This window comes from Falco biarmicus, chromosome 10, assembly GCF_023638135.1.
Source record: "Falco biarmicus isolate bFalBia1 chromosome 10, bFalBia1.pri, whole genome shotgun sequence".
Taxonomy (NCBI): domain Eukaryota; kingdom Metazoa; phylum Chordata; class Aves; order Falconiformes; family Falconidae; genus Falco; species Falco biarmicus.
In genome coordinates this window covers 6106796-6131636 of record NC_079297.1, presented here as the reverse complement: position 1 = coordinate 6131636, position 24841 = coordinate 6106796, and the positions used below count along the sequence as shown (strand labels likewise).

At 47.8% G+C, this 24841-nt stretch overlaps 3 protein-coding genes across 7 annotated transcripts in view; 1 reads left to right on the top strand and 2 right to left on the bottom strand.

The window, feature by feature from the left end:
- The window catches only part of JPH2 (junctophilin 2), a 34314-nt gene extending 27975 nt beyond the window's left edge, over nucleotides 1–6339 (bottom strand). Inside the window, exon 1 of the mRNA XM_056354919.1 lies at nucleotides 5371–6339. Within this exon, the coding sequence (XP_056210894.1) occupies nucleotides 5371–5749 (379 nt within the window). The 5' untranslated portion in view covers nucleotides 5750–6339. The remainder of the gene's footprint in view (nucleotides 1–5370) is intronic.
- Nucleotides 6340–9706: 3367 nt separating this feature from the next.
- LOC130156116 (oxidative stress-responsive serine-rich protein 1-like) lies at nucleotides 9707–16996 on the bottom strand. Of its 5 annotated transcripts, none has more exons than XM_056354340.1 (4): nucleotides 16895–16996; nucleotides 13205–13321; nucleotides 11283–11396; nucleotides 9707–10522 (listed from the first exon to the last, which is right to left on the bottom strand). In XM_056354340.1, exons 2-4 carry the CDS (start codon nucleotides 13279–13281, stop codon nucleotides 9829–9831), a joined length of 885 nt encoding a protein of 294 aa, XP_056210315.1. In that variant the 5' UTR covers nucleotides 13282–13321; nucleotides 16895–16996; the 3' UTR covers nucleotides 9707–9828. The 5 variants fall into 5 exon arrangements, with proteins under 5 accessions (XP_056210315.1, XP_056210317.1, XP_056210316.1 ...); XM_056354342.1 differs by lacking the exon at nucleotides 16895–16996 and adding an exon at nucleotides 15707–15783; XM_056354341.1 differs by lacking the exon at nucleotides 16895–16996 and adding an exon at nucleotides 15186–15691.
- A 48-nt stretch (nucleotides 16997–17044) lies between these two features.
- LOC130156115 (oxidative stress-responsive serine-rich protein 1-like) lies at nucleotides 17045–21920 on the top strand. Its single transcript, XM_056354339.1, has 4 exons — nucleotides 17045–17131; nucleotides 17707–17826; nucleotides 19495–19605; nucleotides 20274–21920. The coding sequence occupies exons 2-4, from the start codon at nucleotides 17750–17752 to the stop codon at nucleotides 20956–20958; spliced, it is 873 nt and encodes a 290-aa protein (XP_056210314.1). The 5' UTR covers nucleotides 17045–17131; nucleotides 17707–17749; the 3' UTR covers nucleotides 20959–21920.
- Nucleotides 21921–24841: the final 2921 nt, after the last annotated feature.

Genomic DNA, 24841 nt, shown 5'->3' with positions numbered 1-24841 from the left:
TGTCGCTGAAGATGCCCAGGCATCTGGCTGTGTTCCTCACTGTGCTCCCAAATCCCTCTCTGTACAATGGTGATGAGGCTTCCCAGCACGAAGTGACGTTACGGAGACCCCTATACTGCCCCCACATCCCTCCCCAGCGAGAGCTGTTGAAGTCAGTGCTCCATCCCCGCCCCCAGCCAGACAACAGGGGTGACACACGATCGGGGTGACATTGGTAGTGCTGCCACGTTAACACCCTGGAAAAGGAACTCTGGAAAAGCTTCGCAGGTTTAGGGGACTTGGCCGCTCCTCGGGGGCCAGGCTGAAGAAGCTGCTGCCCTCAGCAAGTGCCCGTCCCCTCCATTCCCCTGAGCAGCACTGGGGCCACCTGGGTGGGAGAAGCCATGTGGCACAGCAGGTCTTCTGGGAGCAAAGGCTGAGGTGCCACTTCCCGGCGACACCCATGGCTGCCCTCAACACGAGCTCTCCAGGCTGGTCTCCCACCTGATTTCAGCCTGTACAGCACAGGCAACATCGTCCCTACGGCACGTGGTGTGACCAAACCGGCCAGCTCTGCCTGGCTTGATGGGGGGCACCGACACAGCACACTGCCACAGCTGCCCAAGCACTGGGGGGGTCAGCAGGCACTGCCGTGCCCGTCCTGCTGTGATTCAGTGCCTGGCTGAGGCCTCGTGCCAGGGCAGAGCCATAAACCACCCCTGGAGCGGAGCCAGAAGCTGCTGAGAGCAGCTGGAGGCGCCGGCGGCCGTGCATTGGGGCACGCAAGGTTTGAGTTGAGCCAAGCCCCAGCTCACCACCACGTCCCAGTGCAGCCAGTTCAAGAGAGAACAGGGCTGTGCAAACCCCCTCCGTACCATGGGCGGTCACTGAGCAGGGCTGCACGTCCCTGAGCCACCGCTACCCCCTGAGTATCAACAGCAGCCTGGGCAAGGGGGAACAGGCAGGACACAAAGCTGCCAGCCAGGCACTCACACGTGTCTGAGATTCTGTAAAAAAGAATTAAAAAAAGCAATGGATGTGAAAAAAAGCAAAACTAAAAATCCCTATTTAGGATGAAAATGGGACAGAACCCCCCTTCCCTGTCTCCCCAGGCCTGCCTGATTCAATAAGGTGGTGGGACAGAGCCACCTAACCCCATCGCGGGGTGATTACCAGGGGACAGGACCCCAACAGTCCTTTATCCTGCATTTTTTCTTATTATAATGACAAAAAGCACTGCTTTCTCTGCAACCCCCAGACATGCGGTTGATCACCTTTGCCTGTCCCCCAACCAAAGCCGGGGGGTGGCCCTGCTGGGCTATCGTCATAGGATGGGAAGGATAAAATTGTGGGATCAATGAAAGTGGTATCCCTGCAGCCTCCACCTCCAAACGCGCCAGCAGGGTGGTAGCACCCCGTTTCACCCTGGCAGCAGGATGGGATGGTGCCCGGAAGCATCAAAGGCAAAAGCTTCAGCTCCTGGTGCACACCCAGCCCGCTGTCAGCAGCATCACATCTCCCCTTCCCAACACGCCTCGAAGCTCTAGTATAATTAGTGATGAATGTAAATAATACAAACAACCAGGTAAATAATGCAAACAACTCAAATCATATCACTGCTCTATGATCCCCTGCTGTTACCCAGATACTGTGATGACAGATGTGTTCGAAGAACTCAGTGTAAAAGGCCAGGGACATTAAATCCATGCACAGTACCACATATGAGACAGACCAGTGAAAACCTGGTGTTTCTTTTTGATGCCAAAAGTTCTATCTGGTGGGTTCTGTTAGAAAAGAAAAGCAGGGGAAAAAAACAAAACAGCGAAGGGTAAAAAAATTCACAGCATTAATTCACGGGTCAAATTTAGCCACGCAGCAGCTTTGCTACAGAGGCAGCAGACATAAACCAGCACCACCTCTGCTCATCCAGAGCCTGTTCCTGCTTCCCCGACAGCAGGAACATGCTGCTGCTTCTGCCCCAGCCCCTTCCCACTGCGCCTTCCCCGCCCCAGGCACCCAAGGAACTGGTGCTGCTTCATATCACCCCGTTTCATCTCTCCCAGTAAAGCACACTTTCACATTTCTTTCCCCTTTCTTGTGGTCTTGTGATCACTGAATGGTCTAATTGTTTCCACATGCAGTTAATTCTTTTAGCACCCTAGAGACGGAGTTGCAGCATCAAAAATAAGTTGGTTTTCAGCTGCTTTGACTGCAAGTGAGGTGGTGTTGTACCCCTGCCACCCCCCTGATATACATAAACAGTTATTTGTATAGCAAAGCTAGCTTTGGGTCAGATCCTGGGTATGCAGCATGATTCGCTGTTAGCAGCGTGGTGTTTTTCTACAGTAAGACTTGACTGGGTCAAGCACTTGGAGTCAGAAGCATGGAAGTGTCCCCCAAATGAGGCCTTCTTTATAGCAGAGACAAAACTTACAGGTGGAAGCCGAATAACTAGGTGTTTACTCATGGCTTATGTTGCAAAATGTTGAGTTTCCTCATGTGGTGCCTTCCACGACCCCAGTCACTTCCCACTGTAGCTGCCACATCCCGCCCCTGTAAAGGGCTCTAAGCTCTTTCCTGGTGACAGCAGCAGGCACACACGTATATTCAGCTTGGACACCCAAGGCAATATATCGTGATGTTACTCTCTGTCCAGCCGCACCAGGAGCTCTGAACCCTTTGGCTGGTTTCAAACAACATTACAGAAGGCGAGCTCTTTAAGCCACTGGTCTCCCGTAGCTTTAACAGAAACGGGTATTTGGTAGTGGAGAGAAAAAGCAAGTGACCCATGCAGTGCCTGGGCTAAACCATACCATGAGTCCACTTCTTATTAGACACCAAAAATCTATATCGGATTTCAAAAAGCTTCACTCCATATTTGGGCCTTAATTACCCACCAGCCTCAGCCAGCCAAGATACAAATCACAGACAATCTCGTAAGTATATTTTATGTGTATTTTGAAGTATAAAGTTTTTATGTGCATGTCTCCATATATGTATATATAAAAAGTTAATTTAAAGTCTATTTTATAACATTAGAATCAGCTACATCTCCCTGAAATCTGCAGGCAGGCCAACCATGACCTAAAGCTTCTAATGACCTGGCAAGAGCCGCACGTTCCCAGAGCCCTCTTCCTCATGTGGCTGGCTTCCAGGGGGCTTGGGAACCACGTCCCCTACTTGAAGGATGGCAGATTTCCAAAGCCTTTCCAGATGTGTAACTTGGCAATCTCAAATTCTAATATTAACAGGTCCAATTAGCAGCCTGGCCACGTCTGGATCTTGCAGATGGTTACAGCGCACAGGTGAGGAGGCAAAACAGGAGCGGGTCCTGCGAGTCAGTAAGTCATTCCACCCCTGTCCTACAAATGTGATGCTGGCTGGTGATGCCCACCTCGGCTTCAGATGCAGCTTTCTACACATTCCTGTACCATCAGAGAAGCTCACATGTTGAATGAATGGCTCGGACCAGCCAGGCCATGATGGCACAATGCAAGGAGCAGCCGCCGGGCACCACGGCACAGCCCTCGTGCGCCAGGTCTATCCGGGCCCTGGGGGCTCAGCTCAGCGCTGCCCGGGGTGGCTCTGGCAGGGCACATCTTCACAGATCAGTGCTAAACTACCAGGGCACCAGGGACCACGCAGATGGCATGTTCTTGGGTGTGGGACAACAGCCCAGCGAGCACTATGCTAACAGAAGCAATATATTACATATCTTTACAGGAGAAAATCTTGTCTCATCTTTCTCCCACTTCTGTCCCAAGCTTTAAGTTCAAGATCTAATAAAATTCAGACTCCTACATCAAGTTTTGCTTCTCAAAACTCTCCTCCGCAACATTAACTTGAAGTTCAGTAGCTGCACTCTTAGAAGAGGATGTATTTTAGGAAGAAGCGAGGAACCGGCCACGCAAATTCAGAGGAGACCTTGCCATCGCCAAAATGAAATTCCCAACAGCAGCCGCTGCTGAGAGTTACTTGGCCACTGCTCGTAACCTGTCAGAGCCCTCCTTACACGTAACCTACACGTCTTACGGCCACACACCGAGGTTCTGCAATGCACAGGTGCATCCCTGTGTGTTAGCCTGAACACTCCCTGCCACCGTGCAAGCTGCACAGCTCAGCGCTGAACTGTTCCACGGCCACGGGGCAGAGGAGGGAGAAAGTTCAAGGAGCTGGAGGGACACATCAGTTTGTAGCAGTACCTACAGCCTCTAAGGGGGCACAAAGAAAAATGAGTCAACTTCAAGACTACATCCCCAGGCTCAACTAGCCATGTGCCTAGGCAAGTTATTGAGAAACAGGTATGTAAAAGCATAACCCTGAGAGCTGGTCCATTTTCCTAACGTCTATAAATCTGATGCTTTTCATTCTGAAGCTTTATACCATTACTGTTATTTTTCTTTACAAACTAACTCCACTGCCTGTCCTAGATAAATATAGATGCGATTCTGATCCATATTTTGAAGAGTATTTCTTTCAAATCACCCCCTCTATTTAGCTATCCTAAATATGGCAGCCTGGAACATTAAAGCAGTGAAGAGCGACAGAATTACTGGCACAGAGATTCTTGCAATGTTTCTAACCCCAAAATTGCCACTAATGCAAGAACACAATTAGACTGAGCATTTACGGAGCACAACAAATATCTGACTATGCAGTACATTTCTGTACTAGCAGAGGTTGACAGCTTCCAAGTAATCGAAGGCATTTATTTTAGGGAAAGGCGTGTGACTATGTATTCGAAACAGCTTAGATGTACTCAACCAAAACAGTTGAGCAAAGCAGATGTCCAGGCAGCCTGTCAGAGGCACGCAAATGGTATTTAATGCATAGGCAAAGTGTGCCGTGATGCCATGGGCAGCTTGTATCCGACCTGAAAACATTCACAACTCGCTGCCCAGCGAGCGAGCGAACAGCTCGCTGCATCGTGCACCGGCAAGGAGTTTCTGGTTTAGTTTGGCGATGTACTGCAATAATCAGTCCCTGGGGAACCAGGAGTCACAGACTACACAAATTGAGCTGCCTGGTGTTAACTATCAATACGGACACGCCAGAGCAGTTCCCAAGGGAGGGATGGTGGGGGCAATGCTCCTGCTGCTCCTCCCTCATGCCTGCAGACTGCAAGCCGTGCACACTGCACCCGGCTGGGAGAAGCGAGGTACACACACACACACACACACAGAGCTACGAGGTGGGCAGTTGCACCCTGAGCCCCACTTCTTGTCCGAAGCACCCCAATGGCTCACTGCAGACCGCTGTGCCTGTCTGGATCCCACTGTTGTGGGCAGGATCAGGTCACCCCTTCAGCGGGGACAACACGCAGCCTCTGCCATCGCGGGCTGGGTACCAGGCTGTTCATTGCCCTCCCAGCCACCCTGGAGTCACCCTTACCTCCGTCAGCGTAGGTCTCGGTGCCATAGCCGTCCTGCAGGCCGTTATTCCAGGTACCTTCGTACTTGGCTCCGCTGCTCATGCTCTGCCTGGCGCCATACCGTCCCTTAAAGCCATGGGTCCACTCGCCTCTGTAAACCCAGCGTCCTTTGGTCTCGATTCCGAGGCCATGCCTCTTGCCTTGGGACCAGTAGCCTTCGTAGGTGTTGCCACTGGGCCACGTGTATATGCCCACCACTTCAAAGCCGTAGTTCCAGGAGCCCGAGTACTCGCCCTGGCCCTTGGGGCCGGTGCAGATGCCATGCCCGTGGGCTTTGCCCCCTTCCCAGCCCCCGCAATAGGCCCCTCCATCATCAAAATCAAACCTGCCGCCGCTCATGGTGCCCCCGGTGCCCGGCAGCGATCCCAGGGGCCGGGGGCGGCTGCCGCATCCCCGGAGGAGCCGGGACGGGCGCCGGGAGCGGCCGCTCCTGCCTCGCCTGGCCCGGAGGGGCCGGGGCACGGGAGGAAGGAGGAATTGGAGGGAGGGGAGAGGGCCAGGCCGGGCCCGAGCCCCCCGGGAGGGGCAGCCGAGCCCCCCCCCGCTACCTGCCCCGCCGCCGCGCCCCCGCCGCGGGCATGGGGCCGCGCCGGGCAGCCGAGCCCCGCGGCGGCGGGGGAAGAGGAGCAGGAGGAGGAGGAGGAGGAGGAGGAGGAGGAAGGGGGTCCCGAGCCGAACGCGCTCCCCCGGCCCCGCCGCTGCCCGGCCCGCTCTCCTCCCCGCCGGGAAAGGTCAGCGCTGCCCTAACAAGGCCATCGGATCCCGGGAGCTGCTCCCAAAAATAACCCCCCGGAGCCCGGCCCCCGCCTCGGGGCCCTTTTATGAAGGAGGGAAGAGCCGCATCCCCACTCCTCCCCGCCCCGGGCAGGGATCCAGGCGGAGAAGAGGCTGGGAAAGTGAATGTCTGCTTAAAATAGCGCCTGGGAAGGGGCGCGTCGCTCCCCCGCCGCCCGCCCCGCAGCGCGGCCGGGCCGGGCCCCCTCCCGGGGATGCCCGCGGCGGCCCGGCCCCGGTGGGCAGCCTTACAACAAGGAGTAAAAGCACTGCCGCCGCCCGGGCTGCAGCGTACACGCCACTTCTACAGTGAATTTCCAGGGCTGCTCTTAAGGTAGTGCAAAAAAACCCCAAAACCAAACCACTAGCGGCCATCCCCCTCTCTCCCCCACACAACCACCCCCCAAATACGCCCCTGTCCAACAGCCGACAGCACAGTCTAGTCTCAAAACGTTTGGAAAAGAAAGGTGAGACCATACCCCTGGGACAGTTGCAAATGCATTAAGAGTAGTGGCAGCCCACCATGCCTGTAACAATTCACATCATCAGACGCAGGTGGTAGAGAGCACAAGGCATGGAACACCAGGGAACAGGCTAATCCAAGCCCTGTCTTCTTCCAGCCGCACCTGCCCCATCTCCTACAGACACTGCCGCAGCAGGAGCATGGAGCTGATCCCCCCCTTACTGACCACCACATGCTGAGAAGCTGCGAGAGCTGTGGGGAGAGCTCTGCCCTTCCGGGCCAGCTCCGAGACATGGGCTGAGCACGGGGACAAAGCTGCCATAGGCAACAGCGAGTTTCACACTCGCATAACACAGGTTTACAACTTGCCCAACCTCCTCATCGGTGTTTCTAGGAAAGAAGAGGTATAGAAAAAACCATACGCTATATAACTGCAAGAAAAGCTAAGGATGTATATACAGCACACGAACTACAAATACCTGCAGGCACAGGTGAGGGCCAGCTGCCCACTATAAAGCTAATTATAAAAGGCTTCACTTTTACTCAGCCACAAGAAGGAATGTGCACTTTGGGAAGGGACTCCAACACAACTCAAAAGTGCTGCTTGGCAGAACTGGCCCTCTAAAGCTTCCTTTAAAAAAATAAGTCAAATTGTGAAATTGGCTCAAGTTGGATTTTTTTTTTTTAAGCTAAGCTTTTAGACTACTCAGGCACGCTTTCAAGGTTCTTGCTGCATGATTAAGGGCTAGAAATTCAAATTTTTCTCAAAGCAAAACTCGAAGGTTTTGTTTTGTGGTTTCTGGGGAGACCAAAGCATCTTAACACTTCATAGTAACAGAAGGGAAAGCATTAAGGCAACAGTTGTAGCTAATCATGGTCTTCTATTTCATGGTGTTCCAGCACTTACCAGCCCAAAGATACTGTAACTGCCCTGAAACGATGCCAAGTTCAGGACCACATAATTATTTACTTAGCAACTTTTCCTAATTACATAGCACAGTTGTGAACTGATAGCACACTTTGTTTAAATGTTAGTAACTTACGCAGATGTTGGCATTTAAAGAGCTTTTGTTGACCGCTAACTTACACAAACTTCAGAAAGCCCTAACATCGTGTGCGCATTAAGGCACCACCCAGAGCTGGTCTTATTTCTTCATCTTGGCAGAAAAATTCACATTCTCCTCCGAAAGCTGAGCGGGAAGGAGCCCGCTGCACCCAGCCAGCACCCAGCCTGGGCCTGACCTCTAGTGGCCCAGCACCGCTTGCCTCCCTTCCCAGTCTGCACCAGCTCATGCGTTCTACTCCGTTTTTTTAATATTACCTCCTGGATTTTGATCCACTTTCTAAATACAGCAGTCCCAAGCGCTTGACATTGCAATCCTAAACCCTGCAGGTACAGGTCTGTGGTGACTAATGAAAGAAATGCTAAAAAGCAGCATGGTCTTGGAAGGCATTCTAAGCCCCACAACGGTGTTGCTGTGGTTGCTGCCTGCAAGCGTTTGGGAACAGTAAAGAGTGCTTATTTCAGAAGTAAGGTCATTTTGCACTTTGAAACCCAGTATTGCAGAAAATAGTTACCAAACAATTGCCTTGAATTCAGAACACAGGTGGCAGAAATATGGCTATTTAAGAGCAGGGAAATGGAAGGGAGACACGGGATCCAAGTACACTCTGCAAGGATTAGATGAGACTTCAGAATTGGCAAAACAGGTACATTTGCATGGCCACTTGTTCAAAGATACTAGGTACTGCCATAGAAATGACAAAAAAAACCCTGACAGTAACATGAAAGGATTTTGGGAAACGTTTGTCTCCATTTCTTCTCCAGATCTTACAGCCAGAAAAGTTCGAGTACTGCAAATAGTAAAGACAATCTTAACACAACTCACCTCTCCCTCAAGAAATCTTATTATTTGGTGGGGTGCTCCTTTGCTACACGCGTATTTATAAAAGACAAATTGTGCTGATGCACACAAAGGATGGCAAGCTGGTTGTTTCTGAAGTAGTAAATTTCAGGAAGAATGCAAAGCTGGAAAAGGCATCTACAGTGACAATGGTTTAGTAAAAAGACTGGAGTGGAAGAGAAAAAACACAGTGCTGAAGATTCCCCAGCTGTGCAGCTGACAGCTGTTCACTCAAGTCTATGAGTATTAATACTTGAAGGCTTATACTTGATGTTACAGAGCAGGCTGAACAAAGCTAAAACACAACATCCCAACACACCAGAGTGCGTGAATTAAGACAACTGAAGTGAGCAAATGCGGTTTCTGCCTTCATAAAAGACACACTGAACGCAGTCCATCATCTCATTTTTCCTTTGGTTAACTGAAGAAAATCTCCCTGAAGAAAGCAGGGTATTTCTCCTGCTGCAGACAAGTCTCTAAAGCCTATCGGACATGGGATAAAAAGATATGCTTGCTTTACATTTTCCTCTAAGCAACACTACAGAGATCAGAATAACCTCTTGAAACAATCTTGCTTTGATAGTTCACATTTCTTTTCCTCATCAGGTAGTAGCCTACCAAGCAAATGTTGTGTCAATCTAGTAACATCTGACTACATTAACATTACCAAAGACAGGGAAGGAGGATGCCTGTTCAGCTGATCAGAGATAAAGCCTCTTTAGGCACAAAGAAATAACAATGTTTCCATCATGAAAAGATGACTGTCTCCCCTGAATTCTCCTAGATTGGTAACAGTACCAAAGGGAGCATAGGAGATTGTCACACTCCTTTATGAAATAAAATCAGAGGCACAAGCATCCAAAAATGTAGGCATAAGTGTTACAACCTGAGGTCAAAGTGATTTCAAAGAAGGTTAATTACACCGGGTTTCTCACGGCAAGAGCTCTAAGCACCAAGCAATCTAGGCACTCTTCTCCAACAAACCAAAACGAGGATTTTTGAAAACAAAGTAGAATTTCCCCAAGTATCAGGTCTCTTAACTATAGGCAGGTACACTCTAAACACGTTCACTGTGTTTACATCATTATCTACTCCAAGCTCAAATTATAATGCTTAAGCTAAACCATTTATCCAGCTTAAATAATGAACATTAGCTAAGATGCAAAGAAGTGTTTTTATTGCAAGCACAGTGAGCAGAGGTTGGGTTGCATCTCACATGAGTGTGACTGAAGGCAGACTTAAATCACCCACCCTTCCGTTTTTAGTGCTCATTGGTGTCAGGTGTACATCATTTCTGCCATGTGAGACATCTTCTTTGGAATATACAAGTAATATTCCACGTATCCTGAAAGATCTTCAATAGTCACATCATCCACAAAGGCCCTGGCTTGCTCAGAGCAAGAGCGTGGAGAACTTGAGGGAGTTCTTGATGGCAACACCTGGGAGTGATCCTCAGAAACTGTTCTTCTATCAGGTGCCAATGGGAGAGTGTTCTGCAAGCCAGAGAATTTGTACACTTCCATATCTTGCCACCGTTTACACTGACAGGCTTTATCTGCACATGCACACGGCTTATTCATGTTCAGCTTGGACACAGACTGAAAGTCAGAAAGCTCCGTGGTCTTTAGGCTTGCTTTGGATGCTACGGAAACAGCAGCTGGAGAGTTCTCCTGTCTGTTCTCTGACACCAACTGTGTAACAGAAGCTCCCAAAGACTCAGCATCAGCTCCCTTCTGGCCAATATCAGGAGCAATACTGCATCGTTCGTGTGCACAAGCTTCCTTTGGGACCGGCATCCCAAACCCACTGCTCTCATCCTGGGCAGCAGCCTGGCTCTTGTGGACTAGCTGGTTGCACGTGGAATGTGATTTTGTGCTGCAATGGATAAACCTTGGAGGATGAAGAATTGGAGACTTGGAACGCCTGCGACGCTGGGTTCTCACAACTCCTCTTGATGGCTTCTTCATAGACCTACCAGGAAAAGACACAAAAAGGGAGTGAAAAATCACCAGAAGACTTATTGCTGGATTATAAATACTATTGGGCAAAATCTCTTCTGCACTGATATTGCATGGAAGAGCTTTAAACTCAGAATGTTTGCTCAGGGTATTCTGCTATCTTGGAATTTGACTTTGTTCTAGTCAAGCAGCTGTACAAAATACAAAAGGAACACCTGAGAAATGAAACCAAAAGTGCATGCTTTTAAGGTTAGAAAATGAGTAAAGCATGTGAGACATGACAAAATAACCTCTAAGGGAAGGACAAAGCACAAGATGACAGCACAAAAGTAACGAAGCAAGGGCAAAAGGTGGGTTTGTTTCAGTAGGAAATGAGCGTGAAGTTCTGTGTAGGTACTACAGCCACCAATTCTTTCTTTTAATCTAGTTCCCAAGGCATAGCGACAGCTTCTGCAATGTCAAACAGTGACTGAAAGATGCATTCATGACTGACTGATTCAGAAACTGCAGTTCAGATTTATATTAAGAAATATCTATAATGTTTAGCAACCTACAGTTGAACAGTATTTCCTTTCCCTTCACATAACTGTAAATAAGAATAGTAGTCACATATGAACAGAAAAAGGTGGTGCAGAATATTTAAAGTAGTTCTTTAATAAAGAAAACTTGGATTCCTTGTTCAAGGGTGTAGGTACTAGAAACCTTGTCCCTTTAAAATTCCCTTTCAGTGCAGTGTCATCTGAAGTAGCCTGATAATCCTAAGCTTCTCTTACCCATGCCAGGTTTCCTTAGAAGTACACGCATTCTTCGGTTTGTTTTCATCTGCCACTGCTCTAACTAGTGCTCTTGGACCTGTCCCTTCACCCACAGAGAGAGAAGCAGTAGACCTGTGAGAGACAGAATGAAAAATTAACAGCCTGGACTGGTTAGCACTACAAATATGAAAAAACTTGTAAATCTTCTTTCCCAGAAAAGATTGCTTCAAATTTTTTTTACAATATACCTTAAAAGACGTGTCCACAAAGACCCAAATCAGAAAAACAGCGTTTACATATTCCTATCTCAAAAGTTTGTATAACACTCTTTCACCAAACATGATGCCATTCAGCAACTAGACTGCAAATCCAAGCTCCACATGTCAATGACGAAGCACACACAGTGACTAAATTTCAGTTTCCCGGGAGAGGGGAGGGGAAAAACACCATCACTGAAGAAACACGTCTCTTTTTCCAGAGACAAGCAAGTCATTCTTTCCTAAAAATAAATGTTCTTTGTACATAAATAGACTTTGTTTAACTGAAGAACACTTAAGCCTCTGTCTAGGACAACATAAGCTACAACTCTTGATACTATTGCAAGTTCAATCACTTGAGCAACAGAGTTGTATCACATCTTCAACTTCTATTCAAGCCAGGGACCTTCAAAGATTTCCTAATTTTTCTGATGCTATAATTTCATCCCAAACTCCCATCTTCAAGGAGCTGTACTAATCCCAAGAACAATTTTTCCAAGTTATGACTTCACATATTACACTGGAATTCACAAGGAAATTATTTTCCAAATCCCTTATTAAATTAGTTTGTAAGCAGGGCAGATTCCCTGAAAAGTGAAAACAAGTCCCCACACACTGATCTAGGATAAGGTTAACTGATATTTAATAGAGTCCAAACTATCAAACATCTATTTTCCATTTAAAGGAAAATGAATACAATGCAGAAAATTGAAGGCCAACAGTAAAAACTCCAAAGTAACTAAGTATGCCTGACTAGGGGGTGGGACTAGAGATACTGAAGAAGAGGCATTTGTGTGGTGATTCATTTCTAATGAGTTTAATTACTTAAGGGAAAGATAACTTTGGAAGTCCATCTACTCACGATCTAAACTCTATGGCAATTCTAGTTACCACCTTGGTATTTACATCCCGCCTTACTTACACCTTCATTTCAGTTACTGGCATAATTGCATCACTGACAATAGCTTACTGAAACACAGTACTATACAAATAACACATAATGGGGCATCTTTGTCAGCAGAAAACATTACATAAAAGCCTTTCCCCCCCTTCTCCATTTTAGATAGAAATTGTCATCGCCAACAGAAGACATGCTGCTTGTGTTCTGCTACCTGGGACAGGCAGGCTAAGTGCCATGTGTCAGATCTCCCACAAAACCAGACAACACAAAAAAACATTCTTTCCCATTTACTGATTTTGGTTATAAATAGGAAATTTGTAAGTGACAGCAAGGAAAACAGTCTGTGTGGGAATCATGCACTGAATCTAATGCCCTCCTTTACTGACATGGAAACAACATTTCTCTCCTGGGAAAAGATGGGAGTTTATTCTCACGACAGGCCTTCAGAGCCATGACAACACGCTAACTAGCAGAGTTCTAGCGCTATGGACAATCCCTGGCAGCCAGAGTCATACCAAAATTTATGCCAAGCATGTTGTCAACTGCTGACTGTTGTTAGGTTTGTTTCAAGCCTGTTGGGAGCTAACAGCGATCAAACAAATTACAATTCCTTGAGAAGTGCCGTCTACAGCTAGCAAATTTATTTCAGTTTAACCAAAATGAAGGCTTTCAGTGCCTAACCTTTTACAATTACCTCATTCCCTCAAAGTTAACAGCAAGGGTGTTCCCTTCAAGTCCATTTGTAATATGCTAACTATGTACCTCCCTGTGGTGTTACTCACCCAGCTGTGTCAACTCTTAGCTTTTTGAATGCTGTCTGCAGGCTTTCCTCTTCTCCATCCTTAGCTTCTGTTTTCATTATTGGAATGGCCAGAAAGTGACAGAGTTACCATGTACAGCTACAATCAGAAAAAAAGACATAAGAAAATAAGGCCCAATGCCTTGCTAAAAACATTAGTTGCCCAGCAGCATCATAATACATGAAAATAAACTCAAGCTGAGGTAATTCTAGTAGAACATTTTTGAAAGTTGATTCAGAAATTCAGAACAAGCTTTACGATACCCAAGAATGGAACAAAGTCTCTTGTACAACCACATAAGTGAATGAACAACTTAAAGTAAAATTTAGTGTCAAGAGCATCCTGCACATCCGTTACAGTCTAGACAGATGACTGTCCTGCAGTGTTACCAGAGTAATTTCAGAAGAGGTGAAAGGTGAGAAGAAACACCACCATTAGAAACAGTGAACTTCCCACAACTGCTGTTTCCAACTTTGGGATTTGATGTTGCATATATAATTAAAAAAACCAAAACCAACAGATTTTTCTTAGAACAGTATAAAATGTTAAGCTAAACAATTTTTTTGATCTTATGTCTAGATCCCAGCAATAATTACACAATCTTATCAGAACATGTGGTTTTGATTGCAAATAGACATTAAAATGTTCTCATATCAGGTCTTGAACAAGTACAAATGCAAATACAAGTACAAAGAGCAAAAATAAGCCTTGTTTTAATTAAAAAAAGAATTGATAAAAACTGGCTGATATGTGGTGGTTTTTTTGAAATCTACCCTGGCCATCACTTAATCCAGCTTCAAAGGAATCTCAAATCTTTCTAAATTTGATGCTTTTCAGTGCCTTACATTCCTTCAGTCACGTGCACGTCCTACACCAGCCACGCCTCTGCTAATGAAATAATCAATAAATGTTTCTTAGCACTGTCTTTGCTTTTGCTGAGCAGAAACCACTGCCAGCAGCCAGTCCCAGTTCTACACCAGACCACCTCAAGCCCAGCATTTGTTGAAGTTTACTTGGCTGATTAGCCTGCTTCATTTAATGCTTTGGACTTGAATACTTCTGGAAAAGCAGGACCGCTTGGTGTGGGTGCCATCACCAGGAGAGTCTTTGGCCACACTGTATGGGGCATGAGGAGATCATCTTCTCAGACTTTTTTTAAATTACAAGGTTGTCACACTTGACAACATTCTACAATGAGACTGGTTTGGTAGGCAAGGGGAGAGCAGCAGCTATTTTCTACCTGGATTTCAGTAAGGCTTTTGACACTGTCTCCCCCAAGACCCTCTAGGCTGGGCCATCAGTCAGCGAGGTGGACTAAAAAGCAGCTGAACAGCTGAGCCCAGAGGATGGTGATCAGCGGCACAAAATCTAGTTGGAGGGCAGCAACTAGCACTGTATGCCAGGGGTCAATACTGTGTCCAGTCCTGTTTAACATCTTAATTAGTGATGTGGATCATGCGGGACAGCGTACCTTCAGCAGGTTTGCCGTTGACACCAAACTGGGGTGAGTGGCTGGTACACCTGAGGCACCTCAACAGGCTGGAGAAAGGGTCCGACACAAACCTCATGAACTTCAACAAGGGGAGGTGCAAAGCCCTGCCCCTGGGGAGGAACAAGCCCACGTGCAGCACAGCCTTGTAGAAAAGGCTCTAGGGGTCCAGGTGGACACTGGGATGGAGAGGAGCCAGCAATGTGCAAAGGGACTAACCGTGTCCTGGGCTGCAAGTTGAGGGAGCTGATCCTTCCTTCTATTCAGCACTGGTGAGACCACAGCTGAAGTGCTGTGTCCAGCGCTGGCCTCCCCACTACCAGAGAGACACCGACATGCTAGAGAGAATCCTGTGAAGGGCCACGAAGACGACGAAGGGACTGGAACATCTCTCCTATGAGGCTCGGAGAGCTAGGACCGTTCAGCCAACAGAAGAAAAGGCTCAGAAGGGATCTCACCAGTGTATGTAAATACCTGAAGGGTGGGTACAAAGACGACAGAGCCAGGCTCTTCTCAGTGGTGCGCAGTGACAGGACCAGAGGCCATGGGCACACACTGAAATGCAGGAGGTGCTGTCCGAGCATAAGAAAACACTCCTCTGCCACGAGGGCGATTGAGCACTGGCACTGGCTGCCCAGGGAGGCTGTGGGGCCTCTCTCCTTGGAGATACTTGAAAGCTACCTGGACATGGCCCTGGGACACCGGCTTGGGGTGGCCCTGCAGGTGTCCCTGCCAACCTCAACAGTTCTGTAATTCTTTATCTTCCCCAAACTCTAAGAATCAACAGCTCCTGTAAGGAGAACACACTTAGACGGAGCACTAACCCTGCCTAATAATATACTAATAACGCCTAGGTTAGTACAACTTTTACCAACTAAGCACCAGGTTTTTTTGTAGCATGGAAAAGGTCTCAGTGAAGCGAGAGGAGTAATCTGAACCTCTGCTGCTCAGTTGCTTATTCAGATACTGAGTAGTAATTTCTGTTCCCTCACAACCTCATTCCAGTCGGAGGTGGCAGCTCTCCCCACTGTTGTTCCAGCTGCTGGCTCTGCTATGATTTCACCTGGACGCCCTGCATTGCAGACAGCTGTTATGACACACACAGAGGGATAATGTATCATAACAACTTCAAGGCACACATTGTCCAGTGCGTCAGAGAGCAAGTAAACAGGAGAAAAGGAAACTAACACAGAGATTGACAACACGAGGCTCGTCTCAACAAGTTATTATTCTATATACCTTTTTAGCTAAATACTACTGTTCCAGTGAAATATCTGGTCCTTGCTTCAGTAAGCTTTTTCCCCCGACTTAAAAAGAAGATTCCTTAAAAGAAAAAGGTCAGCCTGCAATATTTATTGGTTTGTTTTTTTTTTTTAATACCACCACCCTGTATTATATAACTGCAGCAAGAAAATGAGAGTAAAAAGTTTTTAAATCACGGCGTGTTATTCAAAACATACTACCAGAATTAGACCACATATTTTATCACGCTGACCTTCCTCACTGACTCGGTAAATCCTCAGAGATACAGAATTTATTCAGATAAAACCCCACTCAGTGATAACTATGCATAAACTTAAGCATTTCAGACACACCAGCCAACTAACACAGATATCAAGAAAAAGCAAATTACTGTGAAAAACAATCAGGGCTTAATGCTGTGTCAAAACCCCACACTGACAGTTGTGTTCTTTATCTCCTAAACACACACCCATCCTCTCCCCGTTAATTTTCAGCCATTTCCCAGCAACACAGGCCTGCTGACCCACCGCCCGCCCCCCACCAGGGCACAACGCACAAGCGCGTCCAGCTGGATTCAAGACGGGCACGTAGAGAGACCGAAAGCTCGAAGGCACCCGCGGCCGAGGCCCCCAGCAGCCCCCCCGGTACAGCCCGTCGCGGCCGTTCCCTGGCCGCCCTCCGGCCGCTGCCGCCCCCAGCCCCGGCGGCACCTGCTCGTTACCCCCGGAGCTGAGGCGGGGCCCGACTCCACCGCGGTGACTCAGCACAGCCCCTGCGCCCCGCCGGGGCTCGCCCCGCGCCCTCCAGCCCCGCCAAGGGACCGGCAGCGCCTCTGGCAACCCGCGAGGGACAGGGGGCCCCGCCGCGGGGGCCCGGCCGGCTCTGCCCGCCGCGGGGGAGCAGGAACCCGCCGGGAGCAGCGCCCCGCCGCCCGCACTTACCGCGCTCGCCCGAGGGCCGGGCCCGGCCCCGCCGCCTCCGCCGCCTCCCGCCGGGCTGCGCGGGGCTGCCCCGCCCCTTCCGCCGGAAGCGATGGCGGCCGGGCGGGGGCGGGCCGGCGGCAGGGCGGGGCAGCCGGGGCGCGGCGGGCAGCGCGCGCGCGCATGCGCGCCCCCGGGGGCGGTGACCTCACTTCCTGTTGTGCTCGGGGCCCGGCGGGCGCGGGGCTGGGGGCGGCGGTGAGTGGCGTCCGCCGTGCCGGGACGGCCGCGGCCTCGGGGAGCGGGGGGCGCGCGGGGGAGAGGGGGCTGGGCGGTGAGGGGAGGCCCCGGGGGCGCGGGCGGCGCGGTGACGGGGCGTGGGCGGGTCAGGCCGCGGCCCGGGAGGACCCAGCGCTGCGCTGCCGGGGCTGGGGAGCGGCCGGGGGGTGCGGGGCGGCGGGGCTCTGCCTCGGTCTGCCCGCGGGCCGGCCGTCGGCAGGGGCTGTCCCGCCGCGGCGGCAGCGCCAGCGCCAGCTCTCCCTGGCTCCGGCTCTTGTGGCGGCGACCGGCGCGTCGCAGGGCTGCACTCGTGCCTGCTGCCAGCACGCATACCTGCTTACCCAGTAAGAAAAAGACACTGGGTTATTTTTAACATCGGCTGCGCCTGTTCTGAGAAACCCAGAGTTTAGAGTTCACGGTAAAAAATACTGGACAAGTCTGGTCAGACGGCAGCGCGATTGCCCGCAGAAGAACGGGCATCCGTCGCACATGTCATCTCGGTTTTGTAGAGACCGTGTGTGTTTAGAGCTCAGTGTCAAATTTTTGTATTTCAGTTTATTCTGTATGGCACAGTCGGTTACACGCTGAGAGCCATCAATGGACTTGGAAGCTAAAGATGAAGAGGAGGAGAGTCTGCAAACAGCTTTCAAGAAGCTGAGAGTGGATGCAGCAGGGTAAGCGAGCAACGAAAAGGACCATGGCACTTCTCAGGTTTTTCGATACATACTTATATTTGCTTTCTATTATTTTGCATCTCAAAACAAATGTCATTTGGTGAAAGGTTCCTTTCTCTCCAAGGGGAGAAAACTACATCACTTAACATGAAATGCAGTTGTTATAACTGTCTAACAGGCAAAGCAGTACTTTATTACTGACTAATTTTGACACAGTATCCAACTGAAATTAGATGGTGACTGTACAAAAACATGAAATGACTCGCCCAAAGCAGTGAACCCACTCTTAACTGTTGTAGCTGTAGTCACCATGTGTGATACAGAACTTGTTTGTCCATTCATGTAAATGCTGGTGTCTTCAGCCACATTATCGGCCTTTACTGTGGTGCACAAAAATTTGCTTGGAGAGCATCTGATAGACAGCACCAACAATCCATAGTGTGCCGGAGAGCCCAGCCTTGCTGGAAGTCATCAGGCTACATAAGAGCACTGATCGTTTCTGATTTTAGGCGATTTTGTAGAGTAAAATGTCCGCAGACATTTTTATACTAAAAACTTATTCCATAACACATGGGTATACTGATAATATGTAGTATAAGCATCTTCCTTAAAAGTAGGAGTTAAGAAAATTATGCAGTCTTAACGCTTTGTGAGGTAGTTCACTTGTAATCTTTTAGGAATTCACAAGGAATTGTCAAGAGACAACTTTGTATTGATAATTAATGTTACATTATGAATTCACCTCCACAGCCATCAATACTGCTATCATGACTTCCTCTGCATGTTAAATTATATTTTGCTTTGATACTCGTTCCCTCTACTTCAGGAGGTCTTCTGTTAAATGTGGAAAAATATAGCTGTTCTCTAACAAGGAACTGTGCCTATTAAGCATTGTGCTTTTGATGTGTGGAATTCTGGTTGATTCCTGATGATATCTTCTTAGGCATACAAAGATCCTGTTTTGCTGGCACATGTTTTGAACAGCTCAAGTCTTGTGACTAATGCCGTAAGATCAATTTTGGGCAGTGTACTTGGGCTCTTCTGCTAGAATTTCAGCCTTGTTTCTTGCAATTTCCTATCCCGTGTTCCAAATCACACATAGAGCCATCATAAATACAGATCTGCGTGCTAAGGCGTTTCTGTTTGTTGTCTGGACCTCCAGGGCCAGATGTTTTTTTTTCATTCCCTGTTTATCTGGGAAATTTAATGAGAAATAAATTAGTAATCCGTCACTGTGCATTGTGCATCCACTTTTCCACTGACTCCTCCTCAGGCTGCTGCTATACGTTCCTGACTTTGCAGTTCAGATGAGTAAGAGCCTATCTTTAACAACTATTGTCTGACAAGAACATTTGGAACCTGAATTTACATTCTTTAATGTGTCATTTTGGTACAAATAGGGTATGACATCAGCCTCTGGGCATTTTGGCCTCCTTTCATTTCATCTCACCTATCTTTAGACACTTGACTGAGGTCAATATAGTAAGAGTGGTTAGATAAATCTCTGTAATAATCCTGTTTCTAACCACTGACTGTAGAGGAAGTCAAGGCTGTGAACTTAACATGTCTTAGCTAAGCATCTAAAGCAGATAGGCTGGATGTTCAATGTACAAATGAAGCAGTATGCTCAGGCATTACTGTAACGTGGCATTTCCCTTTTTTGCTCAGATGTATTGCAGCTCTGTCTGTGAGCGATGGGATGATTCTTAGAACACCAACAAGAGCAGCCATGGATGGAGGCAAGCAACAGACGGTCTGCTCAAAGGAAGCGTGGCATGGGTAAAGCATACCATTCACAGCACCATGAACGTGTTTCTGGTTTGAGACATTTAACACTGCACTTTCCAATGCAGGTTGCTGTTAATTAGTTGCTTCAACATATCTTTTCTTGTCTTTCTATTAAAAAACTTTACCATAACTGTTTGATAATGATGTTTTTAAAGGGGATTTCATCAAAGCCTTTTAAAAAAAATTTGTCTCATAGAGAGGGTACCCAAAACTTCCTTTTCCACTGATTTCCTCAGAAATCCACTTTTTTCAAGTCTTACACCTTTGCAACCCCCTCTCACCTCTTTCTTGGGTTATTTTATTTCTGTGTTGATATACCGGGATATTTAGTGCAGTTCTGTCAGCAGCTCCAACGGGTGTCCAGGTTCTGCACTACAGTTCAATTTAGGATGACAAAGTATCATTTGCTTAACACAGGAGATTTGGGCGGAAGTACCTTTAAATAAGGGTGGTTTGTATTTGTCTTTACTTTGGGGGGGGCCTGGTTTCTTCAGACTCCTCCACTTTACCTGTCAGAGACTGTAAGTGACAGTCACCTGATTTTTCTAAGCAGAAAAAAACCCCAATTTCTACAAGGTTTTTAGCCACATTTTAGAGCTTATTGAGCTATGGTGTGGATTCTGGAGTTACCTACCTGCTCACCCATTACAACCCTGCAGGTGTGTGAGAAAGCCTTCTAGAGGATCGGCAAGAGTACCACGTCGCAGACGCTCCAAGTCTCCCGTCCTGCATCCTCCCAAGTTTACATACTGCAATACGAAAGCCAGTAACCAGCTGAAACACAAAACCCAGGCCGACACGTCCAAGGGTAGTATCAGTTCAGACATTTTTGTTACAGCAGAATACGGTACGAAGGACAGGCACGATTCTCACTTTGAGGCCAGTGATGACAGAACTGAACCTTTGGAAGCTTTGACCACCGAAGAGCCTTTGGAGAAGCCAGGAGGGAATTGCTCTACTCTCTCCTCATCCTTTGAAACGAGCTTGCATTCTAGCCAAACCTCAGATTTCCAGTCCTTATCCATGCTTAGCAATGGCAAGCAGTGCCCTTGTACGGACAAGAAATGCCAGTGCAAGCAGTGGCGAACCATGGAAGTGTACTCTTTCTCTGGCTTACGGAGCGTCCTGTCGGAATGCGAAAAGGCAGTGCTGGGTGTCCATGCCCAGTCTCTTCAAAATAGGTCCCCTTGTGGGACAGCCTCGTCAAGTTCTCCTAGGTCCTGTTCCGAGCAAGCTCGAGCCTTTGTGGATGACGTGACCATTGAAGATCTTTCGGGATACATGGAATACTACTTATATATTCCCAAGAAAATGTCTCACATGGCAGAAATGATGTATACTTGACTGAAAGCAATAGAGCATCCTGCATCAGAGTTTGTGATAATGGTTGGATTAAATGCCTTGTCAGTGCCATGTTTTCACTGTTGTGTGTTTGATCAAATGTTTCTTTGCCTCATACAGTTTAGTTTTCTAATAAAATGAAAAATGGAATATAGTTTCCAAGCTAGTTCTAAAAAGAATGCACTAAAGTCTGAATACCTTAACAAAAGCACTGTAGATCAAATGAACTCCCTTTGTTTTTCGGTTTGTGCTGTGGATATTCAAGCTCTGTATGCTGTTTTCACTATGTTTTGGGGGCAGGGGGGAGCCTTTTAGGGTTTTTTTTTCTGAAGTTTTGCAGTATTCAGAAGGTTCAGTCTTAATATGTCCCAGTACTTAGAAAAATGTTTCATAGCTATAGCTCTTATCTTCCTCATCCTGCTCTAGAGAGGAGAATGAGAAGGCATTTGCTATTTTGGATAGGGTGAGTCTCCTTTCATTGAACACTATTTGGCTCCTTTTTTAGTTGGATCAAATTATGAGTGCTTCCTCCTCACAAGTTTGTTGGGAGGCCCAGAATGTGCGGGTATGTGCTTGGACCTTTTTTGTAATCTAACTAGCTCACTCTTAAGCAGTTCTATTTTTTTGCAGATAAGTGAAGCTCTTAGAAGAAAAAATATATTTTGTTATTTGTGCTTTACAGATGGAATAATTTAGGGGGAAGTGAAGCAGGCTAACAGTTTTTTTGGGCCGTGCTGTCTTAGAAGTGGAGGTGGTGGAGCCATCTATACAGGTTGTTTCTGAGTATGTTTGATACACAAAGTGGTGTGGAAATAGGGTAAACAAGAAGTGTGTATCATACAGGCTGTGTGGTGTAGAGCTATAACGTTCCTTCTGGTTGAAAATACTGAAATAAAGTTTGTTGCTGAGACCTGGATTAATAAATGTTTGTCAAAATCCAGCAAATTAAAGACTGAATAATTTGACTTATGCTCATCTCCCCTCGACTTTTTTTTTTTTTTTAAATAAAACCCCAAAAGTACTTTCAGTGTCAGCTGTACACACATGCTAAACAACCATGTTTGAGGTAAAATACTGCAGTTTTCATTTACGTGCTTAAAAATTAGTGGTCAGCAAGCCAAGGAGTCACAAGCAGTTGTATAAAAATAGATGACAGCAGATGCAGAGAGTTGGCTCTGTACTCTGTGCTAGAGAAGACTCAGACATTCTAGATTATAATTGCTGCCTGTAGATTTTATTCTAATCATCCCTAAAACTTACACTATGAATCCAGGAAGTTCAGATTTAGAGTTTAAATAAATCCAAATAAGTTAACATAAGTATACAACTAAAACTATTATTTTGTTCTTAAGTGTCATGCAGTTATTTAGTATGCAATATTGACTTGTACTCTCAAATGATTTCTAAATTTTCTTGGGGGATTTTACTGTCCCCTTTACCTTCCTTTTCCAGCACTGTCCTGCCTATTCACACACAGAACTTTGGGTTTCTTCACTTCCCCTTCTTTCTCCCTACAGCAAATCCGATATAATATGTACTTTGCTTTTAAAATTAAATATTTAGTACTAGTTATCTTTGCTGCTGCTGTTTTCTAAAGGCTATTTCTGCTTCAGCAGAGGGTGTCAGCTTGTGTTTCTGTTCATGTGTTGGTTTTGTGCCCTCTTTGAAGTCGTTTGAAGGTATTGTTGCTAGGTGCAGTATTTCTCCCTTTTAGACACTCTTAACAATTACCCGGCCTCTTGGCGAGCATCGAGCTGGTGCCCACACATGTGAAGCCAGGGCACAGATCTTCACCATGCACAGAGGCAGTGATTTATAGCAGGTACTAGTTATGCTCACTCCCCTCTGCAGCTGGAGCCCTATGAAGGGGCACAGCAAGGCTCTTTTCCCCAGAAACGTGGAGTGGCAGCCTGGATCAAGGTCACCTCATGCAGTTGTTTCTGCAGCGGAGCACAGTCCTGCTTCTCTTGAATAAAGCACGCACAAACCCCTGGAGGTGTCTAGACCTTCGAGTAGGTGTTACAGAAACCCAGTAGTGATCGGCGATGTGGGGAGGGCACGAGGCTGGTTTCAGCTGTGGAGCAGGACAACGTGCAGCAGAGTGAGGGAAGCGAGGAAATCGTGGCGGTTAAAGCAGTCTGAGGTACAGCCTGAAGCCTGAAGTTTGGGGCTGAGAAGTGAGTTCAGATTCACTCCAGAAGGTTGGATGGGAGGGAAGTCTGAGGGCACTTTCTTCGGGCACATTTCCATAGTGTCCTACACAGGACAGAAGTAACGAGTAGTGAGCAGGGAGGGAAAGGAGAAAAGAGACAAGAGCACAGTGGTTTTGTATTCTGCCTGAATTACTGTTTGTGCTGGCGTTTAAGCAGGTCTAGTGCTGCCTGCGGCAGAGGAAGGGCAGATACTTCAGCTTCTTGCCTGCAACCGTCAGGCTTGTAGCAAACACACTGAAACATCACTGCTGACATTTCCATTGCTCAAACCATCTCTGGGTGACACAACGAGCTCTAAGAGAGGTCCCAAACACAAACTTTCCGTTTCCTTCAAAGCCTTCCCAGTTCAGCTCATCCACTTCACTCCTCTGATAACTCAGTCGCTCCTGCTTGCTGCCTGCCTGAAAGCTCAAGCTGTACCAGCAAAGAGCATCTTCTCTGGGAATGCCTGCACAGCGCAATTACCTTGATTGATGAGCTTGATTAATGAGCGTCAGCACTTGGCCTCCGAGGCTGCCTGGTACAAGCAGCACTGAGTGCAGCCTTGCCAGCCTTACTGCTCCCAGCCCGCTGCTGCACCTGCCCAACAAGCCTGGGGAATTTTTTCTGCCCACAGATGCTCTAGGATGTGTCCTCAGTCAATCTATGGAAGAATATGTCTAAAATATTCTGAGAAAGCATTGGTGGGCTTGCAGGGCTCCCAGGACTTTCCTCTGATCCCACCTCTGCATCCTTTCTCGGCACGTGCAGGCTGGGGTTTTTTTCAGTGGCTTCTCCCCACCTCCAGCACTGTACAAGTTACTTGCCTGTCTATTTTCAGGACTAGTTCAGCCAAAGCAGGATGCAGAAAGGCACCTTGCATGGATGAAATGTATTTCTCACCTTACAGAAGCCAAACCAAATCCTCGCTAAGCTTTACACTGGCAGATGCTGAATCAGGCCACTGGGAAAAGAAAAAAAAAAAAAATCAATGGAGCTGATTCTACATCCTGATTTCCACCCTCTCCTTCTAAACCAGGGAAGGTGCTTCTGTGCTGGCAAAGTCCTGTGATGGACTCTGGCCACCTGCTTTCTCAGGGCATCAGCTCTGAGATGAGACACCCCCCCGGATTGTACATTCCCGAGCTGGCAGCACCCACAGTCCTGCCCCATGGCACCTTCTGCCCGGGCTCTGCCAGTGCCACCAGGTCCGGCTGGACAGCATCCCACAGGGCAGCCCAGCATCAACCCCTTCCGCAGGCAGGAAGGCTGTGGACAAGAGCTGGGGATGATCTCAAGGTCACGCAAGGACAGGGCACCTCTAAAGGGCACTGGCACCCATCCTGCCCCCTCAAACCTTGCTCAGTTTAGCAAGCCCAATCCCAGCTAAATAAAGAAGCACCTCCAGAGGCACCGTCCACTTGCAGCACCCACAGGGATGAAGTGACTTGTCATTTTTTATTCCCAACGGCGCAACATTAATTCATCACAAAATATGCCACTAGATGGGGCTTTCTGGACAGCCATCCGCAGGAGAGAACCGCTTCTGCTTGGTCAAGCGGCTCCTTTCCTTTCCTAAACCCAAAAGTGTCCCCTTCCAGTAAAAGGTGCCCCAAAAGATGCTTCGTGGGCAGCGAGGGGTCTCCTGCAGGGGAGGGGAAGCTGCGGACCAGAAGGCAGGATGGCACTGTGCC